The sequence below is a fragment of the Arvicanthis niloticus genome, chromosome 4 (assembly GCF_011762505.2).
Source record: "Arvicanthis niloticus isolate mArvNil1 chromosome 4, mArvNil1.pat.X, whole genome shotgun sequence".
NCBI classification, from domain to species: Eukaryota; Metazoa; Chordata; class Mammalia; order Rodentia; family Muridae; genus Arvicanthis; species Arvicanthis niloticus.
Genome location: NC_047661.1, coordinates 83057390 through 83074144, shown reverse-complemented (window position 1 = coordinate 83074144; position 16755 = coordinate 83057390). Strand labels below are relative to the sequence as shown.

Sequence of the window (16755 nt, the reverse complement as noted above, 5' to 3'; positions counted from 1 at the left end):
AGCGTGTTTCTTGGGAGCATTTGCTTGGAAAATTGTTTTCCAGCCCTTTAGTCTGAGGTAGTGTCTGTCTTTGCCACTGAGATGCGTTTCCTGTATGCAGCAAAATTCTAGGTCCTGTTTATGTATCCAGTCTGTTAGTCTATGTCTTTTTATTGGGGAATTGAGTCTATTGATGTTAAGAGATATTAAGGAAAAGTGACTGTTTCTTCCTGTAATTTTAGTTATTAGAGGTGTAATTATGTTTATTTAGCTATCTTCTTTTGGGTTTGTTGGAAGATTACTTTCTTACTTTTTCTAGATTGTAGATTCTCTCCTTGTGTTGGAGGTTTCCATCTGTTATCCTTTGTAAGGCTGGGTTTGTGGGACAGTATTGTGTAAATTTGGTTTTGTCATGGAATATCTTGGTTTCTCCATCTACAGTGATTGAGAGTTTTGCTGGGTATAGTAGTCTGGGCTGGCTGTATGGTATCACTCCAGGATCTTCTGGCTTTTATAGTCTCTGGTGAGAAGTCTGGTGTAATTCTGATGGGTCTGCCTTTATATGTTACTTGGCCTTTTTCCCTTACTGCTTTTAGTATTTTTTCTTTGTTTTGTGCATTTAATTTGATTATTATGTGACTGGAGGTATTTCTTTTCTGGTCTAGTCTATTTGGAGTTCTGTAGGTTTCTTGTATGTTTATGGGCATCTCTTTCTTTAGATTAGGGAAATTTTCGTCTATAATTTTGTTGAAGATATTTACTGGCCCTTTAAGTTGGGAATCTTCACTCTCATCTATACCTATTATCCTTAGGTTTGGTCTTCTCATTGTGTCCTGGATTTCCTGGATGTTTTGGGTTAGGAGCTTTTTGCATTTTGCATTTTCTTTGACAGTCGTGTCAATGTTTTCCATGGTATCTTCTGCACATGAGATTCTCTCTTCTATCTCTTGTATTCTGTTGGTGATGCTTGCATCTATGATTCCTGATTTCTTTCCTCGGTTTGCTATCTCCAGGGTAGTCTCTCGTTGATATTTCTTTATTGTTTCTACTTCCCTTTTTATGTCCTGGATGGCTTTGTTTAATTCTTTCACCTGTTTGGTTGTGTTTTCTTGCAATTCTTTAAGGGATTTTTGTGTTTCCTCTTTAAGGGCTTCTACCTGTTTACCTGTGTTCTCCTGTGTTTCTTTAAGGGAATTGTCAATGTCCTTCTTAAAGTCCTCTATCATGAGAAGTGATTTTAAATCTGAATCCTGCTTTTCCGGTGTGATGGGGTGTCCAGGACTTGCTATGGTAGGAGAACTGGGTTCTGATGATGCCAGGTAACTTTGGTTTCTGTTGCTTATATTCTTGAGCTTGCCTTTTACCATCTGACTAACTCTAGTGCTACCTGCACTCACTGTCTCTGACTGGAGACTATCTTTCCAGTTATCTTGCCTGTGTCAGAACTCCTCAGAGTTCAGGTGTCTCTGTGATCCTGAGCTCCTGGGTAGAACTCCTGGGACTCAGGCTTCCTCTGGGATCCTGAAATCCTGCTGCTCTGAGTGCAGTGGTTCCTCTGCTGTTCCAAGTGCAGTCATTCCTCTGCTGCTCCAAGTGCAGTGGTTCCACCACTACTCTAAGATGGTTCAGGATATGGTGTCTTCACAGGAGCAGACCTGCTAGGTGTCTGCCCCAGCCAAAAGGCTCAAGTGTTATTTCTTCATGGAGCCCTCTATGTTCCTTTTATCTGAATTAGAGCTGTCTTCGCTAGTGGTAGACTTTCCTCTAGTTATGTGCTGTGATGTGTTGTACTGTAACTAGATACCAGTCCATAAGAGCAAGGATATTGTCCTAGTCAGTTGCATATCCCTTCACCAGAGACTTAAATGTTTGGAAGAAAAGAAGGAGGGCTAGAAGAGGCATGGAAAGGAAAGAATTGTGCTGTCTTCGGATTAATTTGATGATTCTTGTAAACAGTGTATTTAAAATTCTCTATTCTTTTGTGGAAGGAGATAAATACTTGTCTTCATTCATCAGCTTAGAGTACAGTAAAGCTAAGATACAAACTACAGAACATGAAGTCAATGTGGGCTTAGCCATGACTGTGGGGCCTGCATTTGTATAAGCACTCTGTTTTACCTCTGTGGGCAGCAGCACTGAGCAGTTTGAGGTCTTCCCCCTGAGGCAGGCATGGTAGAAGACAGACTAGAATGTTGTTCTCCAGGCAGGTGGCATCTGAAACAGGAGTTCTAGAGCCCCAAGCATATTTGACTACATTCTATAAAGCTCATTAGTCAGATAGGATACTTTTTTCCTTTGTAGGAGGAACCGAGGGGCTCAAAGAAACTGGAAATGTTTCCCATTCATCTCTATGGAATTTGACGAATTCAGACTATTTCTTTAATCACAACATAATTATTAATAGCGCTCCCTTTTAGTCTCAAAAGTAGACAATTTGGCTCACCAAAGAGGCTCAGCAGGTAAAATGTCTTGTTGCCAAGTCTGACTGTCTGCTTTCAATTCCTCAACCAAAAAGATGAGAACCAATCCTAAAAGTTGTTCTCTAACCTCCACATGTGCATCGTGGAACTTGTTCACACATAGATACACATAAACAAACCCACAAGGACAGTTCATCAAATGGTTCTTGTATATTTATTTTAAGAAGACTTAAGCACATTTAGTAGAAGGATTACAACTAGATACACATTCTAATATTGTCCGCATGTAATTTGGTGGGGAGGCCATGATTAGATCCCTGAGCTTCTTTTGTTTTATGCTTGTCAACCTTGACCACTTTCTGTCTCCCTCCACAGGAAAGAATAGCCCTGCTGTTGACTATTTTCATTATAGACTATATCTGACACACCCCCCCCCCCCCCAGTATTCTTTATTATGGAGAGTAGATGTTGAAAAGAAAATAATATTTTAAATGTGAACTTTATAGTTTAAGATGTTGTTTACCACTGACTGATCATCTAAGATTTAGGAAAACTTTACCAGTTCTAAACTTGTCCTTTCTTTACTGCTCTTCTGAAATCTATGTCTCCACACTATCTTAATGATTTAATGATGAATACATTTGTCTTTTATTCAAATAAAGTAGTTAATGTTTTTTGGCTTAAATAATTATATTAAAATACAACATCAGGATTCCATTCTACTCTCAACCCATCCCATTTCTTATATGATATAAGAAAGATTAAGAATAAATTACCAAAGACATCTTATAAATATTGAGTGTTGAATTCATTTTGGAGCTTAGAGAATGTTAATAGAAAATTAGCAGATGAATAGACCTACACTATGAGAACATGGTTGTAATTTGTATATTTAAATAAGAAAAAAATCTCATTTTGAAAAAAGAAAAGGTAAAGGATAAATTCATGGGCATTAGAGCCATTCAGATGCCTGGTATGCCAAGAATAGATTTACTTCTTTGACTCAGTTGGGAAGATGTGTCCATTTCTTAAACAGAAGAGGATAGGTAGGTTACTCATGTATCTCCTGTCCCCAAATAAAGATACTTCTTGTCCTTGACCCTACATCCTTTACACACTTCTTACACTATATTTTTCACAAGTTTTTTTAAAGGACATCTTTTTTTAAGGTCTCTACCTCTATTTTAAAACTATAGTAATTGATGCTGAGCAGTGGGTAGCACTAGGGAGGCAGAGACAATTAGATCTCTGAGTTCAAAGCCAGCCTGATCTACAGAGTGAGTTCTAGGACAGCCAGGGATACAAAGAGGGACCCTGTCTCAAAAAAAAAAAAAAAAAAAAAAAAAAAAAAAAAAAAAAAAAAAAAAAAAAAAAAAAAAGAAAGAAAAGAAAGAAAGAAAATAAAAGACGAAGAAAATTAGTGATAGTAATAGTTTGGCATTTAGTGCCTACGTATTCCCCCACCCCCTCCTTTTCAGCAGTTTGCTTCCTTTTTTTTTCTATTTTGAGACAAGTTCTCACTATAAAGTCCCGACTGGCCTGAAACTCTCTGTGTGGACCATGCTGGCTTCATCTGCCTCTGCCTCCTAAGTGCTTTGGTAAATGGCATGCACCACCATGCTGGGTATGGAACTGCTTTTCTTAAATTTATCAATAAGATGATTGTCTAACTCATTAGAGTATTGGTAGCTCTTCTAACAGCTCTACACAACTATATTAGTCTTGGTTGTGGCTTCTGTCCACTTTGACTTCTTACAAGATCATACTTTAGCCTTCTACTTCCTAACATGTCAGTGTTCCTAAGCTTCTGTCTATTTTTCAACTTTCTCTATTCACAGTTTAAGTAATCTTATCCATTGCCATGCTGTTCCTATGGTGTCTGCCAATGTTTATCTTCCTATATTTATCTGTTGAATCTGGGTTCATAGGACAAAAAGCTTCTTAGATGTATCTGTCAAGGTGTTTTCAAAACTAGTTGTTGCTCAACTTTTTCCTCACATTTACTTTTCTTTTTTTTAACAGTTAAGAACAAAGTATTATCATTGCAGCTTTTAAAGACTTATTTCTTGACAGAACCCAGAGAAAGCGGGCCTCCCAGGAGCTCTAACCTGGGCAGTATCTTATTTAGGTAAGGAGACAGCAACTCCGCCCCAAACAGGGAGTAACTGGGACCCACTAGGACCCAGGAATTCACTCCTGGCCAGGAGCACTGGTTCCTTCTGGTCTGTGCCTGGGCAGAGAGCAGATCCTGGGAGGCAGCTCTGCCCCCAGTCTCACAGAACCAGGCTTGATTATTGCTGGTATAACAGCTTTAATTCCATTAATTGCTAGCACCACTGCTTCTGCAATAGCATTGACACAAGGAGTTAAGACAACTATTTTTGTTAACCATCTAGCAAAAAAATGTTACTAATATATTGAGTATAAAAAAGGATTTATATAGGTATCTGGAACAATGAATGATGCTGTAACCATTCAAATTATCTGAAGGAGGTTCAGGGTTCAAGAGTTAGGAGTCATCCCAAGTGTCATGACAAATATTATTGGAGTAGTGTTACTTTTGAAATTCACAATGATTGTTATTATAATTAGAAAAAAGTTTAAAGACACCTGTAGGATATTTGGCATAATCGTAACACCTCTCTTGGTGTGTTAACTTTGCATAATGAGATTATGAATTTAAAGAATGCTGCTCTGTTGACCTTTGATGCTGCAGATAATGCCAATAAAATTATCCATGGCCTGAGCTCAGTATTTCCATTTTGGACAAACCTCAGGAATGGCATATATAGCTTGATCAGGCTAGCCCTTCTTGTCCTGGGAATACTTTTATTCCTGCCCATCATGTTAAAGCTTATCTTTAACGACATCAACATGTTGGCAGCCAAAGTACATGGCTTAAACCTGAAAATGGACCTCCAGACAAAGTCATTAAATTAACAGGCTGGCAAGCCAAAGACGGGTAAGATTCTGCACAGAGCCTTACCAATCTAAGACATAAGTGCATTGCCTTTGATAATGCATATTCCATGATGGGTAAGGAAGGCATTCTTGTCAGAGCAGCCTAAGACAGGCTCAGTCTTGTTAACGAAATAAAAAAGGGGGGAGAGGTGGAGAGCCTTTGGGGCTGCTTGACAGGAATATGACATTGGCCAAGGATAAGGAAGTAGGCTTCAAGCATGAATCTGACATCAGACTAGAACAAAGAAGCAATTTCAGGTAGGAGTCTAAATCATAGGCTACAACAAAGAAGTAATCTCAGGCAGGAACCTAACTAAATATTAGGCCAGAACAAAGAAGTAATTTCAGACAGGGTTCTAAATTTTAGGCTAGAACAAAGAAGGCTTCAGACATGAAAATGACTTTGGGCTAGGATAGGGAAGTAGGCTCAGACACTTTGGTCATTCTGATAAGTCCGTAGAAACAGTGATCACGGTAGTGTTCATATAATTGGGTTTAATGCCTTGCTTTTTCTTTGACTATTTATGTTTATTGTATTGCTTGTTCCTTGACTATTTGTATCTATTGTATTGCTAGACCCTCAACCTAGAACTGACCTTAATACATGCATGTAATCAAAATGGTATAAAAGCATAAAGGAAGAGGGGGTATAGGATAGCGGGGTTCTAGGGAGGGGAAATGGGGAAAGGGGATGACATCTGTACCATAAGTAAATAAAATATCCAATTTAAAAAACATTTCTTTAATGTCTACTTGTGCTAGACATGGTATTAAGACATTTTTAAATGCTTCTTCTGTCTCTTAAATTCCTCTAAATCTTTTTATATTTTTTAATTCTTATAATCATGTCCTCATATTAGTTATTAGTAAGTACTTAATAATGTGCTATAACAGGTAATCTTTGTGTTAAGCCTGGGTGGATTTGATATGAGTGCTTCAGTGAGAATGTTTCCAGAAAGGTTTAATCTCTCTGGAAGGAAAGGGGAGATCACCCAGAATGAGTGGCATAGTCAGTTGGTTAGAAATCCCAGATTGAGTAAACAGGAGAAGGTGAGCTGAACTCCAGTTCCTCAGTGTGGAAACAACTCTTCAGCTGCTTCACATTCCTGCTGCCGTGCCTTCCCCACCAAGATGGACCATATCCTCAAATTGTAAGACCAAGTCAATCCTTCTTTCCGTAAGTCATTCTTGTTAGGTGTTTTGTCACTGCATCAAAACAAGTAATTATACATCTATCATTTTTTTGCCATAAGAACTAGAAACTGAGGAATGTGTAGGCCTCTTGTCCTACTCTTTCCTTCCCTCAGTCTCTGTAGTAGTCAGATCCTGTCACTTCCTTATCTCTGTTACATGCCAATTTGCATCATTCCTACTGCCAACGTCTTAGTCCATCCTCCATAATTCATTATCTAGTCTATTAATTATGACTACTTTTATATATCTCTATTTTATCTGTTTCTTCCCCGTTACTGATGGCCCATAATTTTTTTTACAAATGTAGATTTAATCATATCACAGTGCTGCTTAATCACTCTTATTATCATAAAAATAATCACAGGGCTGGGGTGATGGCTCAGTGGGTAGGAATTCTTGCTGAGTTTGAGTTTCCAACATCCATATCAAAGCCAGGTATAGCTATATGTTCCTGTTACCAAGTCTTTTAAGTCAGAGATAAGTGGATTCCTGGTGCTCACTGGCTGGACAGCCTACTCAGAATGGTGAGATGAGCTTCATGTTCAGTGAGAAACCTTTTCTTAAAAAAATAAGATACTTACACCCAATCATTGGACTGAGGTTGGGACCTCTGTGGTTGAATTAGGGAAAGGCTGGAAGAAGTTGAGGAGGAGGGAGACCCAATAGGAAGATCAGAAGTCTAAACTAACCTGGACCCCCAAGATCTCTCAGACATTGAGCTACCAACCAGGAAAGCATACACTAGCAGGTCCGAGGCTCTGACACATGTACAGCAGAGGACTGCCTGGTCTGGCTTCAGTGAGAGAAGATGCACCTAACCTGAGACTTGAGGCCCCAGGGAGTAGAGAGGCCTAGCAGGAGTAGGGGCAGGGGATGGAGGCATCCTTTTGGAGACAGGGGTGGGAGAATGAGGAATGGGATGAGAAAATATCAGAGGGCAGGACGGGAGGAAGGGGAAGGGAGAATAATGACTGGACTGTAAAAAAAGATTACTGAAAAAAAAAGATATATCTATGTTTATTTCTTCTCCTTTTCATATGCTTATAATGTTTTAAGCATGAGTATATTCTTTTTATTATTGTTTAAAACATTTTTAAATATAAAATATTTTGATCATATTCTTCCCTTCCCCCAAGTTCCATAACCTTTCCCCCTCCCTATCCACACAACTGTAAATTCTTTCTCAAAAACAAAAAAAAAACAAGCAAACTCCAGTCCATTATATGTTGTTAAACTACTACTGACTAAGGCCTGCCCTGGAATGATATACCCAGTGTCACATTGTAGATAATCAGTTTTCCCTCTCCCAGCAAGTATAATAACAGTTCAGTTGTTAACCTTTACCCTAGCAGCCAGGTTTTCATTCATCCATTCATTCTTAAATATATATAAATTAATTACAATAACATAAGAAAACTATTCCATTGAAGTTGGACAAAACAGACCAACAGAGGGGAAAAGAATCCAAGAGAAGGCACAAGAATTAGAGACCCACTTGTTTGTACACTTAGGAATCCCATAAAAACACTAACCTGGAAGCCATAATATAAACACAGATAATCTAGTATAGCCCTGCTGCTTCAGCCTCTGAGTTCATATAACCTTTGCTCATGTTTGTTTAAAGGGCCTTGTTTTCTTGGTGTCCTTCATCCCCTCTGGCTCTTACACTCTTGCCTTCTCTTCTACAGGGTTCCCTGAGCTCTGAGTGGAGGGATTTGATGCCTACTTAGGGCTGAGTGTTCCAAGGTCTCTCACTTTCTGTGCAGTGTCTGGCTGTGGGTCTCTGTACATGAGCCCATGTGCTGCAGGGAGAAGCTTCTCTGATGATGTCTGCATAAGACGATCTATGAGTACAGCAGAATATTTTTAGGAATCATTTTATCATTACTTTCTCCTCCCCCTCTTCCTCCCCCTCTTTCTCCCCTTCCTCTTCTTCTTCCTCTTCCATTTGTTTATACCAGTAGTATTTTGTGTAAATGTACCTTTTATTCTCTTGTAATTGTCATCTTCAAAGCTTACTGCTTATATCTGCTAACCTGGGCCTAGTCCTGGAAGCGTCTAACCTATGTACAATCTAATTTAGGCCTAAAACCACATTGTGTTCTTAATATTTTTTTAATAAAAAGGAGACAGGAAGAAGAGCAGAAAGGAAGGAGAAAGAAAAAAGAAAGGAAATAGGTAAAATGATCCACTAGAAAATGTATAAATCGCTAGCCATTTTAATCTATTACCACCTTCACTAGACTGTTAATGCTACCAGTAGTAATGACTTAAAATTATGAAAAGTAACTCAGAAGACAGATTGCCACATTTGCTCTCCTAAGGAAGACTGCATTTAATCTGTTAGCTGCTAATTCAAGTGCTAAAATAGACAACTTCCAAGTTCATGCTGCAATATACTTATGTTGATCTTTTATTTTTTTAAGTATTCATGCATCCTTTATAAAGAGTGTTTGAATTTTCTTCATTTCTCCAGCCCTCTCCAAAGACAGAACATCCATCTGGCCACAGTTTTAGAAGCAATCCCTACTCAGCAGGGCTTGGTTTCAATGCTATCTCAAGACAATTTCAAATGAAGAGAAAAATTTTCCTTGATAATGTTATACTTTGGCGATACTGTGTATTCTTACAATATAATCCAAAAATATCCTACCTATTTAATGGTTACTTGGTGATGAAACCTTACAACTACTAAACTAGTTGCTCTTTGCTTTATAGCTACACCAGATCAAAGTGAACTGCAATATATCTCACTTCATATTTTTTCTAAAGTTTCCACATATTTCAACTACTTCAATAATTTTTTTAGTTGGGGTTTTAGTTGGAGAAACAGAATCAGTATACATTTAATGGAGATTTGCTCAGATGGGCTATTACTCATAGGAGCTAGGTAGTCCAGCAGTGACTGTCTACAAGCTAGTTAGCTGCAGATCTTACAGCTACTTGTAATCCACAAGGCCTGGTGTTTCAGCTGTTCCTGTGTGGTGCTGGAAGGATAGAAGGTTCATGAAGAGCCATTAGTCCTCAGTTCATGAAAGGCCAAGCTAAGCTCTCATGTCAATAAGGGAGGATAACAGTAGTGGACATAGATACCCTCACCAGTCGGGAGGGAAGGCTGGTAAGCAGTGCTGATTTCTCTCCCTTGGATCTCTTTGTATCGTGGGAGACTACCACCCACTGAAGAGGATGAGTGGAACTCTTCTCCCCTTTGTACATCTTGGAGTTTCCCTCACTGACCTACCTAGAGGCATGCTTCTTAGCTAGCCCCAGGTCTCCTCAGGCTGACAGGATTAACCACCACACTCTAGTTTTCATTGTTTCTAGTTTCTACTTCAACATTCAACTATGTTCTTCAAAGGAGAACCATAAAAACTTAGCAAACTCAAAAATCCCTAACCAATTATGTATAGAATAAAAAAAAAAAAAAAAAAAAAAAAAAGGTTGAAGTTGTGAGTGCAGATCTGGGAGGAGTTATGCCAGGAGGGGGATATGATCAGAATACATTCTGTGTATGTATAAAATGATCAAAATATTTTTCAAAACAAAAAATGTACATATGCTAGAGAAGAGAGATGAGGTAATTCAGGAGTTTTTCAAGAGGCTGATAACCTGTTCTCTTTATTCTGAATGCGGAATTAATTTTTGTTACAGTAAAAATAGTTTATAATTTGTCAATTTATCAGTGGAAATTTTGTGAAGTTGACATTTTATAACTGAGTCAGTGGCATAAAATCTTTTCATGTATTCTAAGCCTGTTTTCTGTCTAATGTATTTTATTTATAGCATATGCACTCCAAAAAAGAATTGAAAATAAAGAGACACAGGGCTAGAAGATGGTTTAGTGGTTTAAAAGCACTGGCTATTCTTGCAGAGAACCTAAATTCAATTGCTAGCACCCATAACTATCAGTAACTCAACTTCCTGGGATTCTGACACCATCTTTTGGCCTTCGCAAGCACACATGTAGGCAAGCACCTATAAACATAACAGAATTCTTTAAAGTATATAAAGGGACAGGATATCATAATTCATAATGTACAACAACTGTAGGTTTTTGCTGTTGTTTGATTTATGTTTTTTAATTTCAACTCATCTGGGCTTGGTGTCACATGCTTATAATCCCAGCACTCAGGAGGCAGAAGCCTCTAACTAGGATCATCCCTGACAATTTAATCCATACATGCCTATTAAAATTATTCTTTAAGAACCTGAATATTCAAAAAAAAGAACCTGAATATTCACAGAATGCAGAGTGGGAAAGAAGAGGATTATTTTTGGCTCAGGAAGTTTACGTTGAAGAGGTCATGTTTTAATTTTTTTTCAAGTATTAGAAATTTGAATGTGACTTAAGTTTTTCTCATATTTTATTAAGTAACCACTTGAAATTAATAATACATCGTAATGCTATGTAAGATAGTTGTTACCAAAGCAGATTACACAGACACAGATTACACAATGCACTGGTAATTAAGTTAGTTCTTTCAGATGCTCAGCTGACGTTAACATTAGGAAAAGCAGATCCTTCCTTTGGCTTTAAAGAGATCTGGGCTGTGCACTTGAAATGGCAAAAGTCCAAGGCTGGGTTCTTTGAGAATTAGGTCAGAACACAATAAATAATGATGTATAAAAGTAAAAAATGTAACAATTGGTGCTGCTTGGATTGGATTTAAAGGAAGGTGAGTTCCATACCAGCTTTATCAAGCACCTTAAATAAAAGAAATATAACCAGTGGTTTATTATAATAACTTGTGTTTTTACTTTACCCTATATTTGTATGTATATCTATGTATAGGTATATGCACATGAGTGCAAGTGCCCAAGGAGACCAGAGGCATTGTACTCTCTGGGACTAGAGTTACAGGCAGTGGTGAGCCTGATGTGCATGCTGACAATGGAATTCAGATCTTCTACAAAAGCAATATATTTAACCCTCAAACCATCACTCCAGCCCCCTAATAACTATTATTTTTATGTCTTTGATTAAGTTAAATTTTTTAGTTTAATGTTGGTTTTCTGTTGGTTGACTTTTTGCTCTTTGTATGTTTTATTGATTGGGTTTTTTCAGACACTATGGAGCCCCAGCTGGCCTAAAACTCTATTTAGACCAGGCTGGCCTCAAACTTAAAGCAACCCACCTGCCTCTGCCTCCTGCATGCTGGAATTAAAGGCATGCAACAACCACACCCAGCTAATGTCACTTTTTGATCTATGTCCTAATTACCTTCTGAGATACACCTGGCAAATGAAGAAGCTACTCATACTGTGTTTTGTTCTCTGAAAAATGAGCCCTCAGCTTTCTAACTCTCAAATATTAGTTTAATAAGGTACATTCACCACTGATTACTTTTTTCTTTGTTTACAGAGCTTCCGTATGGCTGGGAGAAAATAGAGGACCCTCAATATGGAACATACTATGTTGAGTAAGTTTGTTATTTGAGTTAATAGTCTCCCAAATGTTTTCCTTTTCTATACAGCTCTAGGGAATTCTAAATATGGCATTTTATGTTTCTGTGACCTGATTTGCTGGCTATTTTAACTAGAGGAAGGAACATTTTTTTTTTTTTTTTTTTTTTTTTGCACTGACTTCTAGCTTTCCAGAAGTTGTCTTTGTGTTTCTCAGTACAGAACATGAGAGTCCAGAGTGGCAGCACATACCTGTCCTCCCAGTACTCCAGAGGTAAAGAAGGAGATTAATTGAGTCAGAGTTTCAAGATGAGCCTAAGAAAGTAGAAAGACCCATCTCAAAGGAAAGCAGAGAAGGGAGAAGGAACAAGAAAGTGTAGGATGGAAACGGCAGTAAAGGAAATAGAAAAATGATGGTGAGGACCAATGGCTGGAGAAGCTATCCTCACTACTGCATTCTTCAAAGAGGAAGGCAGTACATAGACCCTGGGTGAATGAACTCCCATGGTCTCTGTACCATTGTGTACTTCCAAAAGCAATTTAAAGACCTTAAGGTCATTGCAATATACTAATCCAAAGTATAAAGGTATATATATACTTAAAGGTGTACTCTCTTTTAAGGAGTTCTAGAAAGTGTAGTGTTCTTTCAAGGAGTGAAGATTGCTTTTTATGTGGCCATATAAACAGATAGGAACTGTATATAACAGACAGGAACCGTATAAACAGAGACTGTTTATAACAGGAACTGTATATAACAGACAGGAACTGTATATAACAGACAGGAACTGTATATAACAGGAACTGTATATAACAGACAGGAACTGTATATAACAGACAGGAACTGTATATAACAGGAACTGTATATAACAGACAGGAACTGTATATATTAGACAGGAACTGTATATAACAGGTAGGAACTGTATAAACAGATAGAGGCTGTATATGACAGACAGGAACTGTATAAACAGAGACTGTATATAACAAATAGGAATGCCACACAGTTGTTAATGGCCATCTTTACTTCTGAGCTTTCTTTCCCCCTTTATCTGATTGCTATATTGTTCAGACCACCAGAATTGCCTACTTTCTGGATGCTGCAGATGCGATCTTAACCTTAGGTGTTAATGCAGGAAATTTTATATTATAAACCTCAATTGTTACCTGGAAATTTGGAGTAATGAGGGCCCTCTATTTTTTTTCTCAACCATAAGGAAGCTCTGTAAGTGAAGTGAATTTATCTTATGTTACACACTGTGAATTCTGAGATGGTGTTATTTCCTGGAAAAAAAATGTTTTTAGTTGTAGTGTGGTTCAGCCTTAGTACACATCTTTAATTCAAGAACTTTCAGCCTGAATATTGTAAACAGATAGATAAAGTCAACCATAGGTCAAAAAGCAGAGCAAGCAACCAGTTGAGAGGAAGTAAACATAGGATTATTAAGAAAACAACCATAGAGAGTACAAGGGATTTAGGAGGATGGACAGAGAGATGCACAGGAAGTGGAATGGAGGGACATTCCATTTGAAAGATGTTTTCTGAGACCAGGTGAGAGAGGGGATTCATTAAGGGGCGTGTGCTAAGGAAGAAGGTCAGCTGGGTGCTTTCTCTGCCTCTCTGAGCTAGCAGGCCTTCACCCCAGCATCTGGGTCCTGAGTCTTTATTGGTAAAATCAAACAATTGAGATTTTGTTAGGGGAAAAAAAAATCAGCCTTATTTAACTAATTCTTGAGAGTTAAAAAGCTGAGGGCACATTTCTCAGAGAACAAACACAGTTAAAGTTCAACGGCTTCTTTATTAGCCAAGTGTATCTCAGTAGGTAATTAGGATACACGAATAAGAGCTGATATTAATGACAAAGCAAAAGCAAAAATGATACTATTACCTGGAAAAATAGGAAGTTAAAAAAAATCTTCTAATTTTATGATTGTCAATACTAATAGTTGTAAACCAATGGCATTTCCTGTTAATTATCCCTAAAGTAAATATCTTTGACCCCCATTGTGGTCTCTAATATGTGGTTGTTACTGCATCACTGAGATGCTTGAAGTGACTTTGAAAAGCCAGTATGTATCCTAAAGAACTCAGAGTTATCTGTGGGTATATAATGTACTGCTTTGCTTCCAATGGTTTGATTCCTTTGAAAATCTTTACTAATTTTGTTTGTATTGTGTTATTTAATACATTGCTAATTGTAGTATGATATGCAAAGTACTCAGCAGCTCTTCTGGTATTTTTATTTTCCCTGAGGCATGTGTAGTTAGAGGAAGAAACTTGTTTTGCTGTTGTTTTTCAAGTCAGAGAAGATTTGGAGGCTGACTGAAAGGGCTGTGTGGGATTTTTCTTTCCCTTGCAGTTTAGCCTGTTTAAATTGGGCTTCAATCAACTATTATCTGCCAGGGACACGGCTGAACATTCTGAAACAATGATTCTCATTATTTCCCATTCCAAGTGAATTTGAATACATGGTCAAGAGGTGAAAGTCGTTTGCCTGTTGTAAAGTCTAGTCTGGCTGGATGACCTGGTTCCCATTAAGCAAGGCACTGAAGCAGCTTTAAGGCACACCCTAAAGTGACCCACTCCACGTTGTCATGGAGGTGTGAAACCAGCTGAGGTATAAGTGACAGCCCTCCACTGCTCTCAGAACAAACTCATTTACAGGAGGATAATTCATTAGCTTTAGAAGAACAGACTGTACTCAAGATGCACATTAGCGTGGAGTCAGCTGTGCTACAGAGTGTGGCTTCAGTCCCAGATTAACTGGGTTTTGAATTTCAACTGTGGTAATCTTCAGTGAGTTTACTGGTGGAGATAAAGAGCTGCTACTTGAATGGCTATTCTTTGGCTCTCTTAGATTGTCAGACCAGATGGCACCATGATTGCTTTTGGCAGGAATCTTGAAGTAGTAACACTAGCTAGCTACAGTGGTGTTTTTTCAGTCTTTTTTTTTTTTCTTTTTTCTTTTCTTTTTTTTTTTTTTTTTTTTTGTGAGTATTTATTTTAGAAGATGAGATTCTGAAATGGTTCTTTTTAAAAAGAAAATTCTTCTAAAATTTAATGGCAGGCCTTCTATAGAAATATTTCATTTTAAAAATGGGGTGGAGGGCATGCCACAGCATGCTTAAAAGGTTAGACAACAACTCACAGTAGACTATTCTCTTCTTCCACCATGTTAGTCCCTGAGATCAGTGGCAAGCACCTTTAACAACTGTGCTATCTCAGTAGACAAGAAATGTTTTCATATTGAGAAGTATTGCCCTAGTTGTATTGCATTAAAAATTGTAATATCCTTAGGTAACAATCAAAAGATATATCCAATTATTCTTCATGAATTTGTTGAGATGAGTTTTTGAAATCTAGGTATTAAACACAAAATTGTAATGCAGATAACATTGCAAATCATATATTAGGTATTTAATCATGCTTATCTAGCTGCCTTCCGAACTTTTTACTGATGATCTATAATGTTCTCCTCCCATACTCATGAAGTTCTTTGCTTAGAGGGTGTCCTTACTCCATGGTAGGACAAATAAATCCACTCATCTTAAGATGCGCTTATAAATAACAAAGTGAAGAGTACTTCACTGGTTGTTCTGTATGGAGGGTGGCTTTTTAATACGGTCTAGTATTGTAGTAGATGCAATGGATTCCTCCATTAAATCTTATATTCCTTTATCTAAGAACTTTCATGTTTCTACTCTCTTCTTGCACACTACACAAAGAATAGAAATACAAATCACTATTTTGTTGTTCTAAACCCAGTGTGGCAAAATGAGTCATTCTAGCTAATGATATAAAAAGGCAGCCAGAGTTCTCCCCTGCACAGGATTATTTCCTTCTAAGTACTAATCTTTAGGGGGTTTTCTTAAGAATACTAAAATTTTCATCTGTTGAAAGTTAAGATGTATGGAGTAGAGTTGGAGCAATGGTTCGTGAGTTAAGAGCATGAGCTGCTCTTTCAGATGGCCCTAGTTGGGTCACAGCTACCTGGAAACCAAGCCCCATGAGATCCAGTGCTCTCTTCTGACCTCCGAGGGCACCAGCACACATGTGACACACGCTAGACACATACAGTCCAAAGGACAAAGAATGGTAACATCCTTTGCTATAATAGTTGCTTGTTTTATTGTGTTTCTCCTTTCCTTATTTTTGCCATTAATAGCACATGAAGCAGAAGCATTATTTGTGTCCCTGTTTATATAGATATAGATTGTATAATAATTGATCTATATAAAGATAATTATATCCTGAAATTCTTGTGATTTGATGTTTAATTGTTGGTGTTCAATAATTTTATTTCTTGTTAAAGCAGATTTTAGTGGAAAACATCAGTTGGCTACAATATCTTTGCACTATTACCTGGTAGAGTATGATCATGTAGCCTCTGAATTATGCCTCATCATGGTTTAAAACATCATTTTTAGTTTTTATTCTTTTGCCACAACACAATTCTTAAGTTACTGTCACTTAAGTTGCTTGCTATAATATCAGTGCTACATTCCCTGTGTAACATGTAGAAGCTTGTAGATTACTGATGACTATTGGGTAATCACCTGCCCAATAGGCGCCCTTCATTTTTCTGCTTTCCTCCAGAGTTCTAAACTTTCAAAGAGTCTATTGTGAATGTACTCAGTCACAAAGGCTCACTGAATTTATGTTATATTTATTTAAATGATTTGTTATGCAATTGTGAAGAAATTAAAGTATAAAACCAGAGTTGTTCTATAATATAAGAAAAAAAAGTCATTTTCTTTAGTGGTGCTGAATTTACATGGGCAAATCTGTAGAAAGGGAATAAAG

General features: G+C 37.6%; 1 protein-coding gene across 3 annotated transcripts in view; it reads left to right on the top strand.

Annotated features, from left to right (window-relative positions):
• Nucleotides 1–16755, top strand: part of Magi3 (membrane associated guanylate kinase, WW and PDZ domain containing 3) — a 220974-nt gene that overhangs the window by 158703 nt on the left and 45516 nt on the right. For all 3 annotated transcript variants that reach the window (XM_076933049.1, XM_034499901.2, XM_034499902.2), the window contains exon 7: nt 11917–11974. In XM_076933049.1, coding sequence (XP_076789164.1) covers nt 11917–11974 — 58 coding nt within the window. The remainder of the gene's footprint in view (nt 1–11916; nt 11975–16755) is intronic.